This window comes from Nannospalax galili, unplaced genomic scaffold (genome assembly GCF_000622305.1).
Source record: "Nannospalax galili isolate Female #2095 unplaced genomic scaffold, S.galili_v1.0 scaffold510, whole genome shotgun sequence".
Classification (NCBI taxonomy): Eukaryota; Metazoa; Chordata; class Mammalia; order Rodentia; family Spalacidae; genus Nannospalax; species Nannospalax galili.
Genome location: NW_008329677.1, coordinates 3,356,562 through 3,369,668, shown reverse-complemented (window position 1 = coordinate 3,369,668; position 13,107 = coordinate 3,356,562). Strand labels below are relative to the sequence as shown.

Genomic DNA, 13,107 nt, shown 5'->3' with positions numbered 1-13,107 from the left:
TTCATCCTATTGGTGAGGCTTTCTCCTGTCGTTTTTAATTGGCTTATGGAGTGTTTCACTTTGTTCTTTATTTCAGCCTGAGTATTCTTCAATATTTCTAGCTCTTTTCTGAATTCATTCAGAAGTTTATCCCTATCTTCCTTCAGCTCTATGATTACCTTGTTTGTGTGTTCTTTAAATTCACTAAATTCTTTTATCATATTCATCATTGTTCTTTTGAGTTCCATGCCCTGCATTTTCTCTAGGGGGTTCTCATTGTGTTCCTCTAGAGGATTACTGGTATTTGGTGGGGATATGTTATTTTGGTTTTTCATATTATTTTTTCTCTGTGATTTTGACATGTGAATTTCTTTTGTAGTTTCTGATTCTTGTGTGAGACTCAAGCCCTCACGTTTAGGTCTGCTTCTTTCTGTAAACTTTATGTGCCTTTGTGGTTTACCTTTTGGGCCATGAAAAGCTGGTTTGTCTAAGCTTCCCATTCTCTCTTTTGTTTTTATATTGGAGTGGCCAGATTGCTTTTGTCTTCAGGAGTTCCCACAGAGGCCCAAGTTGCATGAGGATCAGATGCTCTCAGGCTTTCTTTTAAGGTCTGGATTCCTCCAGGATAGATGTTGTCCTCAGGAATTTGGAGGTTGGAGTGGCCTGGGAGCAGGGACCAGGAAAGATGCTGGTTTGGGTAGCTGGTGGCCATGCCTCTCAGAGATGCAAAGGGAGATGGGGGTGGGGAGAGGCCCCAGGGGCTCCTGGGGACTGTAGGGAGGAAGTCGGTTGGTCTGGATGCGAAGGATCAGGAAGCTGAAAGGTCAGCCCCAGTGTCCAGGAAAGCACCTGGCAGTTTGTGCAGCCTAGGGAGGTAGAGGGAGGTGAGGGCGGGACCAGGCCCAGAGGTCTCCTGGGGACCATGAGAAGGAACTGGGTTGGTCTGAATGCAAAAGCTCAGGAAGAAGTGATGATTTCCCCAGTGTCTGGGGTGCCAAGAGAAGGAATGGGACAGTACCCATTCTAGGAAGAGAGACGGCAGGGGAGATGGGAGGGTGAATGAGGCTGGGGGAGTCAAGGCCCAAAGGGCCCAATGGACTTACCTGGGAGAGAAGCTGGTGGGTTGTGCAGGCTCAGGGAAGCAGAGGGAGGTGAGGGCAGAACCAGGCCCACAGGGCTCCTGGGGACCACGTAAAGGAACTGGGTTTGTCTGGATGCAAGGGATTAGGAAGCAGTAGTGGTTTCGGGCCGAGGGATCAGCCCCACTGCCCAGGAAAGAGGCTGGTAGGTTGTGCAGCCCAGGGAAGCAGAGGGAGGTGAGGGCAGGACCAGGCCCATAGGGTTCCTGGGTACCTCGAGAAGGAACTGGATTTGTCTGGATGCAAAGGATCAGGAAGCAGTGATGGTTCCCCCGGTGTCTGGGGTGCCAAGACAAGGAATGGGACAGTACCCAGGCTAGGAGGAGAGAAGGGAGTGGGAGATGGGAGGGTGAATGAGCCTGGGGGAGTCAAGGCATGGAGGGCACGATGGACTTACCCAGGAGAGAGTGGGTTGTCTCATGTCTCTTCTTTTAAGCTTAAGCAACTGAGCCCTCACTATAGGAGCTAACCTTAGCTACTTCCCAAAGGCCACAGGTCCTAATACTGTCATGCTTGGAACTGGAATGTCAGGATATGAGCTTGGGGAGGATACCCATATGCCTTCTTTCTACACTGTAAGTTTCCTGGGAGCAGGGATCTTGCACCTTCTCCTCTCTGTGTACCCTTGTAGGCCCAGCACATTTCCCAGGGTAGAAGTGATGATCCTTAACCCATTATTGAGCTTCCAGTATTTGATGGGCCCTAATTGTGGGCTCATCATGACTACAAATGTGACTGGAATCAAAAGGTCAGAGAAGGGGGTGATGATCCATTTAGGAACTAGATAGCCCAGAGAACAAAGACCTTTCCTTCAGCTGTTAGGAGGCCTGAAGGAGTGACATGGCTCCGTGGGTAAAGATGCTTGCCACCAAGCCTGATGACTGAGCTCCATCTCCTGAACCTCCATGGTGGAAGGAGAGAGCTGACTCCTACAAGGTGTCTTCTGACTTCCACGTTTGCACCATGGCATGTACACCCCACACACCGCCACATGTGCTTTCCCAGCATACACACACAGAGAAAATAAATAAATGTAATAAAAATCAAAACAAGAGATTGTAAAGATTACTGACTTGTTTAATTACTCTGATTTTGTCATTTCACATTGTATTCATAAATTATAACATTGCATTATGCACCTATAAATATGTATAATTATTAGGGGGTTAATCAAAACATTAATTAAAAAGAAATAGAAAACTTGGTTTCCATCTGTAATACAGGCTGAGAAGGTCTTCTCAGTGCAGAAATTCTGCTTCATGACCTCTGGTGCTTGGTCTGCTGTGGAAGGACTTTAAGGTCTACCTCCAGGCCTTTGGTTTTGGCATCTCTCTTCCAGGATAGCTGCCTTCCACCTGAAGAGTGGAGAAGCAGTGCAAGGCTCCTGCTGGTCTGGCCTTCCACATTTGCTGTAGGGGCCTCTCCCTCAACGCAATGGGGGGGCTGCCAAGTCACACAGTATGAACACTGATTATGTTCACACAGCAAATACATACATGACTTGTGCATTTCTTTGTGTTTAAAAATTTTTACATTTAAAAGCTGTAAGGGGGCTGTAGAGATGGCTCAGCAGTTAAGAACACTGACTGTTCTGGCAGGGTTCGAATCCCAGCACCCACATGGCAGCTAACAACTGTCCATAACTCCAGTTCCAGGGGATCCGACAACCTCTCTGTCCTCCATGGGCATTGTACAACACAGGCACACTTACCCACGTGCAGGCATAACACTCATAGACATAAAATAAAAATAATAAAATATTTTTAAAGAGTTGTAAATATACATTGAACTCTAGTGATTATTTTGCCTGGTTGGGTCCTACTGTTGCTTGCAATTTAGTTGAAGTGAATCAAAATCCTGTGAAAGAATTCAAACAACTATAGTAAATGTTAAGGATATTGGTGGGCATGTGGGCATTCACTGTAAAGGTAAATCCTTCAACTTTTACATGTAGCTGACTGGTCCTGTTTCTCTGGGCCAATGTAGCTAATATAGCTGGGCTGCACCTTGTGAAATCTGATTAGGCATATCTGTAGTGAGGACTGAGTGGATGGCTTCTTACAAGTGCCAGGGGCTTCTGTTGCTGGTCTTCTGGGCCACATCATGAAACCACTGATTTTTTGTTTTTAGCTTTCACATGTCTGTTCTTTGAAGCCAAAATTATCATTCTTAATAATATGATGCTTCCTTTTTTTTTTTTATTCAGGGTCTTTAAGCCTGTCACATTCCTTTAAAGTCTGTAAAGAATGCAACATCTAGGGCTGGAGATTTAGCTCAGTTGGCAGAGTGCTTGTCTAGCATGTAGGAAGTACCTGAGTGGATCCCCTGTACCACATGAACTCCCTGTGGTGACACTCCTGTAATCCCAGTACTCGTGGGTGGAGAGAAGGGAGGCAGGAGGAGCATTACGAGTTATTTCTTAGACTAGATCCTTCCACTGTAGTTATGTAAGATGTTAAAGTTAACATTTCCCCAAAGCTGGATGCAGGATCTACAAGCACTATTTTTGGAAAATGTTTGTAAACTAAATTTATTTCAAAATAAAAAGTAAAATATAGGGGTGGGTTCTAGAATCTTCCTGCCTCTGTTCAACCCTGGCCACAGTACCTGTTGATTTCCTCAGCCTGCTAACTTCCATATCAGTTTTCTCATTTGTTAAATGGGGATAAAAAATTACCTACCTCAAAGGTTGTAGTGAAAATGTAATGTGTCAATATATGTAAAGTGCGTAGAACTCAGCACCTTGGCTTAGAGCAGGAGCTGCAGTGTTATATACAATGTCCATACGAGGCTAACAGTGTCTTCTGCTGACTGAGGGATATCTCTCCCTCTTTTCTTCTCTCTCTTTTCTTTCCTTTCCCCTCTACTAGTGGCCTGATAAGGCTAAATCTAGCATCAGGATGTATGCCTTAGGGATTATTTACTTCTAAAGGAATCAGAATAACTGCTCTTTCAGCCAGGGGTGAACCCTAGAGCCCTGCTTTGGAGGCATGGAATTCTTTTTGAGCCAGGTTCCCTGATCCCCATGAAGTGATCAAAGCTCTGGGCTTGTGAGAATAACAGCTCTGGTTGGTGTGGTCTGGTGTGCGTGTGCGTGTGCATGTGCGTGTGCGTGTGTGTGTGTGTGTGTGTGTGTTGTGTAGCTGCTTCACAATTACCCTGTCTGAGCCCTTACCCCAGGTCATAATTTAGGATTTGTTTAGCCAATAAGATTGCAGCACACACCAGCCTCAGTTCCCTGAGCCTTGCTTTTGATCTCACAATCTGACCCATAGGCATTAAACTGGATACAGCTACTCACAGACCAGATGGCCAGGTCAAGAGGACCAGCAACAGTAAGATGTGGAAGAAAACTGACCCTCAACCCAAGATCAAAGCAGGGGATAGACCTCAGACTTGCCAGTCCAAGGTTCTAGGATCGGCTCCCAAACCAGCAATGTCACACCCTCTAGAGCTGTCAGAATTTCAGAGCTTCCCAGTATTTGAGGACATTAGCCATCACATCAAAGAAGTAGGAGCCCAACTGGTAAAGAGAATCAGTGCTGTCTTTCAGCTAGACATCACCAAAGATGGGAAGACTGTTCTTCAGTGGACCATTGACCTGAAGAATGGTTCAGGAGACACGTACCTGGGATCTGCCAGAGTCCCAGCAGACACTGTCTTTACCATCCCTGACTCTGTGTTTATGGAAATAATTGTGGGCAAAATGAACCCACAGAGGGCTTTCCTGGCCGGCACGTTCAAAGTGAGAGGCAAAGTTCTGCTTAGCCAGAAGCTGGAGAGGATCTTCAGAGAATGGGTTAAATTTTAAGCACGCAGAAATTCCAAGGAAAAGATCAAAACTTCTGGCTGATTATAATGTCGAGTTGCAACCATGCTTAAACTGAAGATTAAAGTTTAAAAAGTAGCCAGTATTTTTTACTCAAATTCTTCCTAAAGTTTGATTCATTTTCCTGCTCATGTGTATGCTTGCTGTGGGTTCTGGGACAGTAAAAAGTGTTGCAGTACACCACCTAAAACCTTTGTCTTTTTCTTTTCTCAGCTCTATTTACATTTTAATATGTCAAGGTGAAGTCTGCATGGAGCTAAATTGGTGGTTCTGATATCTGGATGTAAATGCTCTGATGATTTAGTTTCTAAGGAGTTTTTTTTTCTTTTTTTAAAGTTTGTTGCTTTGGGGAGAGAAGGGTTAATCATCATTGGGGATGTGTATGTCATAACTCAGGTTACAAGGCTCTGAGAGGGCGAGACCCACAGCTCTGTGGTGGAATGTGCATGATAGACAGATAGTGCTCCTGACATATTTTAACTTCTGATGGATTCAACACCAGGAAAGTCAAAAGGCTTGTAAGATATTCTAGACCAGTGGTTCTTAGACTTGGACCATGCACCAGAGTCACCTGGGGGGTTGGTTCAATTCCAGATTGATGGGGGTCTCAGTTTTTGTTCAGAAGTTCTGGCCTGGGGAGAATGGAGGTTTCTTTCATGTTTCCAGGGCATGTTGGTGGGGCCACCCTCAGAGAACCTTTGTCCTCCTCTACATCTCATGAAGCTTTCAGTATTGACTATGATTGTTCTAAGACCAGAGAGGTGCTGCCTTTACTTAACAAACCTCACGGAGACAGGTTACATGGCCCTCTTTGAGACATTTCTGAAGTATTGATGCTATTGTGAATTTATTCATTGAGCATTTTACAATAATCAAAGTTTATCCAGGGAGATTTTTCCTTTCTGGCAGCTTTCCTCACAGGTGGTCTTCGAGCTCTGAAATGAAGCCAGCTGTAGCTGATATGACCTCCTCGTGGGTGAGTGTGTATGTTATTGGTTCACATGTGGTCTGTGAACCTTTAAATATGTGCAGTATGGGCAGTCTGAAACTCAAATGAGTTTCTTATGATGAAACATGTTTTGCTTTCTTGGTCTATTTTATGCTGCTATATTAAAATACACGAGGTTGAGTAATTTATAAAGAAAAGAGGTTTATTTGCCTTGTGGTTCTGAAGGCTGGGTAGTCCAAGAACATAGCATTGGTCTCTGGTTATCATCTACCAGAAAACTTTCTGTTGTGCTATAAGATGGCAGAGACAGCTGTGTGCTAGTTCAGGTGATTTTTCTCTGATAGAGCTAGCTACTAATGACCTCATGAAGGTTCCACACTCATGAACTCTTCTAACCTTCATCACTTCCCAAAAGTTCCACCTTCAAACACCAGTAATATAACCTTGGTGATGAACTTTTGGGGACACATTCAAACCATAGCACCTGCCAAATGATCCAACCATTCCACTTTAAAGTACTTCCCCAAGGCACTGTATGTATTATAAATGGCCATGAGGAAACTTGGGGTGATAGATATAGTAATTTGAGTGTGGTAATGGATTACAGATACATATATAGGCCAGGGCATCAAATTTGTACACTTTATATATGCAACAGACATGAATTTGTGTAGCTTGTTATGTCTCAGTACAAACTGATAGAGCTGTCTTTAGAAGTCACCAGCTCCATTCAAAGTGAGGGTATTACTGAAGAGGACCTATGATTCTACTCCTTTCTCAGCAAAATGAGTCCTCAAATGTCATTAAGGCCTGGTATCCACCCCTTACTGATTTGGATGGCTCTTCAGAGACTTTCCTTGATACTCTATAGAGGAAAAGGCCAAGTGATGACTGGTTGTTCACAAAGCATTTCTCTGTGGAAAGGAAAGCCCATTTGTCAGTCGATGCTCTACAGAGAGGAGTTCATTCTGTGGTAAGAAGTAGCCCAGGGTTACAGTGGACACGGTATGCATCTTGGCTTCTTTCATCTCTGGGTTCAGGAAATTGATAACCACAAGGTGTTCCTGTCATGTCCCCCATTCAGGACAGCTGTGGAGATCTCAAAGGCCTCATAGTAGGAGTACATTGTTCAGCAAGCTTGGACTTCCTTCAGTCAGGCCACATGAGCTGGGCAGGTGTTTGGGATGCTATATGCCAATGTCTCCCTTCAGGGGAAATGACTGGCCCAGGCTCCTGGTACCAAAGAGTCCTGCTCATACTATAAGGTGATCATAGCCTCTGTTGATTGGTCCTGAGACAAGAACTGCTTAGTGACAGGTAGAGAAGGATCTAGGCTTTTTGCTGGTATCTGACCTATGACCCATTCTGACTTGGGATGGAAAAAAGTACCTGAATCAATTAGATTTCATTCTTGAGATTCTGGAATTGGGAAAGTAACAGATTGAGCTACAAGCAAGCAGTGAGAATTTGGAATTTGACAGCTTGTGGAGCCAGGGAGGGCTGAGGAGATGGGCTAATGCCTATGGAAGCTGGAGGGAGGGGTGAACAAGGAGCCTTAGTAAGCAGAGGAAGGCAGCCAGGCCTTGAGAAACACGGCAGGAAACTCCTTTGAATTAAAAGAAACAAATAGTGCCTGGATACTTGGTGGCTGGAAGGACTTAGATTTTAGAATCAGAAGAGTTGCATGTCATATCTGTGTCACCACAGGCCATTATTGAACCACTTCTTGCCCCATATTCCTAATCTAAAGCAGAGCCAGTAGCCCTTGCCCTGTCAGACTGCCACGGCATGTTCTCCAATCAGCCCATGCCTTGGGCTCCCATGCTGTTCTCTTATACTTAGATGGTGCCCTAGAAGGTCACATCTGGCTCAAGCGTACATCTGTGTTTTGTTTGGTCAGCACACAGTTGGCCAGTATAGTGTTTTTAAAGATTGAATTAGGACATAAAAATGGACTTTCTTGAAAAATCGTAATTTTGTGCACACAGAGCCTGTATTCCTCTCATCAACAGCTCAGGAGTGGGAGTTGGGTGGTTCTTGAGAAAGACCCAGGCCCCACTCTCCTGGCTGCATCCTTGGCTCTGAGGTTGTGTTAGTGGTCCAGTGTTATGGTGCTCACATTATCATTTTTCCCAAGCTGCATCTGCCCACCCAGGGACCCTGAGGGGATTTATGCTTATGGCTGGAATACAATGGGATTGTTTCTTAGTGAATGCTAAGCCAAAACAAGCATGGCTTAAAGTAGAACAGAGAAAGATTTGCCACCTGCAGCAGTGTAAAGAAAGTCCGAGAGTCCTTTCCAGTTGCCTTCCCAGGGCAAAGGAAGCGCGGGGGATTTTCTTCAGGGGGTCTGTGCATAGTCATGTAGCGTTGGGGCCACTTCTGAGCATGCTCAGTTTTAAGGTCATGATTTAAGAAGGAAAACCAGTAGATATATTTTTGGGCATGCTTAGCTCAAGGTCATAGAATACAAGTTTTAAAGGTTAAGGTTAAAGTGGTGGACAGGAATGTATCTGGCCATGCTCAGCTTACATCATAAAAACTTTGCTGAAGACAAAGGAAAAGACATTTCAAAGGGGCATTAATATAAGAGTTTGCCACTTAGCTACTAACATTCATGACCACGGCACCCCACAATAAGTGGCCTCATTCTTCCCCCTAATTGAAACCTGCTACTTATTTTTTTCTATGGCTGTGTAACAAATACTGCAGATTTAATGGCTAAAAACAGTATTTATGCATTATCTCACAGCCAGTAGAAGTCCAGGTTGGCTCAGTCTGCAAGGATGACATCAGGGAATTGGCCAGGCTATTGGGGACTTTATAGAAGAATTAGCACTGAGCTCATCTGGATTAGGACAGGATTCAGTTTGGGGGGGTTGTAGGACTGAAATCCCTTGGCCCTTTAGCACCCACATTCTCGGTTAGGTGACCCCTCTATCTGCAGAGCAAGCAGTGGTGTATCAAATTCTTAAATTTCATATCTCGCCGAGCTCTTCCATCTTAGTTTTCCTTTGCTTTCTGGGGCTCGTGTGGTTACACTGGATCACTCAGATTTCCAGGATAAACTCCTCATCTTAATCTCAATTGAAGAGTAATCTTAATTACATCTTCAGAGTCCCTCTGGCATGTCAGGTAATGCTATCCTGATCTTCCCCAACTCACATGTTGAAGCACACGACTAAGGTTATAGCATGCTTGAGGCTCTGGGTTTGAGCCATAATGCCACGAAAGAATCATATGTCAAAGTTGTAACCCTCTGTTGAAAGATAGTATAGATTTTTTTAGGGTGTTCTTAGAAGAAAAGGAAGAGAAAACTTCTAGAACTTCAAGAAAGAAATGTCTATTGCTTAAGGCATGTAATCTGTGGTATCTTGTTATTGGATACGAATGAAATGGATATGGAAATGGAACGAATGCTTTCACATAACTGTGAACCTCGTCATGGCCACAGCCCTCAGGACAGACAGAGATGCAGAATCTTCATGGGGGCCATACTTCTATAATTCCACCTTCCTCTGACTCCACCATCTAAATTCTACCCAAACCTTCATGAAATGGCCTCTGATTCAGTTGTCCTCTTCACAATGTGTACCTTTTTTCGCCCCCAGCCCTGTATTCTGAGTTTGTATGACTCTTCCCATCTAGGACAAACATACGTTCTGGCTTTGCCAGAACAGCTCTGAGTTACACCATCATCTTGCTATTCAGTCAGCAGTTTCTTCCTCTTCAGAAAAGCCTCCATTGGGTGGCAGATTAGTAGGCACCCCTGTACCTCCTAGGGCTGGGAGGTCCGTGGGCAGGGGTCAGTCAGTCTCCTTTCCAGAGTTCACTTAGTCTCATTTTTGAGTGTCTGATATGCACTGTAGATGACACAAATGTTTGTTGAATTAATGAAAAAACTTTCAACATTGAAAATACCCAAAGAAAAAATCCAAATAGGGGCTGGAGAGATGGCTCAGTGATTAAGAGTGCATGCTACTCTTGCAGAGGGCCTGGGTTTGGTTCCCAGCACCCAAGGTGGCTCAAAACCACCTGTAACTCCCGCTTCAGGGGATCTGACATCCTCTTCTGGCTCCTGAGGGCATTGCACTCATTCACAGACCCATACACAGACACATCACATAATTAAAAATAAAAATTTAAAGAGGAAAAATTCAAATAGCACAGCAGCACTTAGAGAGCATGCGGTCCTTGCACTTCTCTCTGCTTTCTCTCCCTTTTCTCCGCATTGCTTCCTGTATTTGCTTCCAGATTTCAACACACAGGCACCAACATGCAGGCTTGGCATGATCCACCCCACCCCCCTTTTGCTGTTCTTTGTTTTGTTTTGTTTTTTTTTTTCCCACCAGAATTAAAGATGATCATGGATGCTATTTCTCATATTATGTTTTAACTTATTTCACAAAGTACCACATAAATATTTTCTTTTAAAAATGCTTTCTACAGCAGCTGGAGAGATGACTCAGTGGTTAAGAGCACTGGCTGCTTTTATAGAGGATCCAGGTTTGGTTCCCAGCACCAAAACATGGCAACTAACAACCATCTGTAATTCCAGTGCTCTTCTGTCCTCTGCCGATATTGCACATGCCTGGTGCACTTACATGCAGGAAAAACACTCTTACAAATAAATAAATAATAAATAAATAAAAAAAATAAATAAATAATAAATAAGCCTCTTACAAAGAGTCAGAGGTGGGTATGACTTGACCATGTGGAAACTTGCTCTAATGTGCTCATGTTCTTTGGGAAAATTCTTCCAAGGTGCTGCTTCTGAAATGAAGGTACAAAATGAACCCTTCCCTTGGAGGGGGTGTTTACTTTCTCTCACTGTGTCTTTTGGGTCCTCAGTGTCCCAGGAGGCTGGATGGGGATGGGATGTTTTCCAAGGAACAGAAGAATGGTGGGAGCCTCAGGAGTGCCCGGACCATCACTGCCCTTGGTTCTGTCCTGGGGGATAGGAGGTTCTGCTCTGCCCATAACCCAACAGAGAACATTATGGTGTGGTGGCTGAAGGTGCTACTAGCCATTGGTCTTTCCCTCTTGTGTCCTCAGAGTGGCCTGGTCTCTGTGAAGGAGCCCTGGCCTCAGAGTGGGAATGAGCAGGCAGAAGTAAAGAATCAGCTATACCTGCCCTGGGAGAAATTGGGCTGTGGTGGCTGAAGCGTGCAGCTGCTTCCTAGGTCCACTCACGGGAATCGCCAGTTTTGGAATAAATAAATTCCATTTATTTGCTCAAAGCAGGAAAGGATTTATTCTGATGAAGAATTTTCATCACTTCTGCCAAAGGCACAGGGTGCTCCTGGGAAACAGCCTCCTCCCCCATCTGCCCAGTTTGGTGTTAATGAAATTCATGTGTGCCAGTTTTCCCCTTTTCCTGCTGAGGGTAGGAAAAGGGAAATCCAGCCTGAGTGATAACTGTGTGAACTCTTGGTGCTGAGGTGAGGGGGCTCTTTCTAGGGAGCAGCTCAGAGGTGGGTATGTGTGCCAGCTCATTTGCTGGCACCCTTGGAAACCTGCTCTTCATAACCTGTTTGTAGCTTCTATTAGTTTCTTTCTGTTGCTGTGATAAAATACCCTAGCAAAAACATCTACTTGAGAGAGGGTTTATTTTGGCTACAGTTCCAGAGGTATAGAGCCCATTATGGTGGGGAAGACATGGGAATGGGTAGGGAAAGCATGGCGGCCAGGACAGGAAGCTCACTGATCACATTGCACTAGCACTCAGGAAGCAGAGACAGAACAGCAAGTGGGGTCAGGCTATAAAACCCCAAATACCTCCTCCTGTGATGAACTTCCTCCAGCAAAGCCCCACTTCTTTAAAGGTTCTATAATCTTCCCAAACAACACTGCCAGCTGGGACCAAGTGTTCAAACACATGAGCCTATGGGGTACATTTCATTCAAACCACAACACAGCTGCTTCGTATCTCCCATGGGACATGGACTACTGATTCAGTGGACTAGACCTGGGGAGCATGGATGGCAAGGTCTGGGCACCGTAGGAACCAAATGCAATCTTGAATTGTACTTTTATCATTATATTGATTGAACTGATCATTTTCCCTCTCTCAGCAAATCCTAATGTATATTCCAGTGTCAGGCTCTGTGCTGGCAACAGGATGCAATAGTGGTCAAGTCCTCTCTTTCACCCAAGAAGATAGCACAGTAGTGGAAGTCAAGGCTCAGAGAGGCTCAGAGAGGCTAAAGGCCCATCTGGACTATGAATTAGAGCAGAGCTTGGAATAACCCCGTAGGGGTGCCTCCTACTTCCTCCTGTAAGATGGGACATATAATGAGACTCTACCTCAAAATAAATAATAAACAAGATCATGTGGGATTTGAGGAAGTGACTGGGCCATGAGGACTCTGTTCATGACTAGTGGGGTATCAAGCGAGTGACTGTCTAGCTTGCTGCCTCACTGATGCCTTGTACCATCTCAGGATTCTGTAGCATCCTCACCACCAACAAGGACCACACCAAAGGTAGCCCTCCTGACCTTTAACTTCCAAGTTTCTAGAACAATGAGATGAATAAATCTCCATGCTACCCTGTCTGTGATTTTCAGTCATAGCAGAAACTGATTCAAGATGAGGGGCTTCCTAGAAGAGAGGTACCTGAGTCAAGAATTCAGTGCCAGCAGTTGATCTGGAAAGTGATTCCAGGAAGCACCCATTGAGGAGAGGTCAAGGAGATGCGAGAGGAACCAGGTGATAAAGGGATCTTTACTGAGCAGGGCGACTGAGACTCAATCCCGTATAGTAGTTCAGAGACTCCGTGTAAACACATCTTGGGGGTCTTCTCATCAAGGTAAAAGAAAGGTGCAGAATTTTGAAACAAATCCTTACCAGTCCAGCTGGGGGCTTCTCCTGGGATAGTTGTTGGGGGTCTGCCTCTTATACAGAGTAAACGTCATGCCTTGGGGAAAGATTTCTCAGGAAGGTGCAGGTAAGCTGGAGTAGACAGTGACGGCATAGCCCAAAGAAAGACTGTAGCAAGTGGAGCATTCAGGCTTAACCCAGAGCTCTGACTTGTCCAGTGGCAGGATACAGTTTAAGAGCTTTGGAATAAGACACACGGGCTAGATCTTGTTCTGACTACTTCCAAGCTATGGGACATTCAGCAAGTAACTTTATCTCTCTATCATCTATCTATCTATCTATCTATCTATCTATCTATCTATCTATCTATCTATCTATCTATCTATCTAT

General features: G+C 44.7%; 1 protein-coding gene across 2 annotated transcripts in view; it reads left to right on the top strand.

Moving 5' to 3' along the window:
* The window catches only part of Scp2d1 (SCP2 sterol binding domain containing 1), a 24,814-nt gene extending 19,719 nt beyond the window's left edge, over positions 1-5,095 (top strand). For both annotated transcript variants that reach the window (XM_029567576.1, XM_017800202.2), the window contains one exon: positions 4,394-5,095. In XM_029567576.1, the coding sequence (XP_029423436.1) occupies positions 4,459-4,929 (471 nt within the window). In that variant the 5' untranslated portion in view covers positions 4,394-4,458 and the 3' untranslated portion in view covers positions 4,930-5,095. The remainder of the gene's footprint in view (positions 1-4,393) is intronic.
* The last annotated feature ends 8,012 nt before the right edge of the window (positions 5,096-13,107 follow it).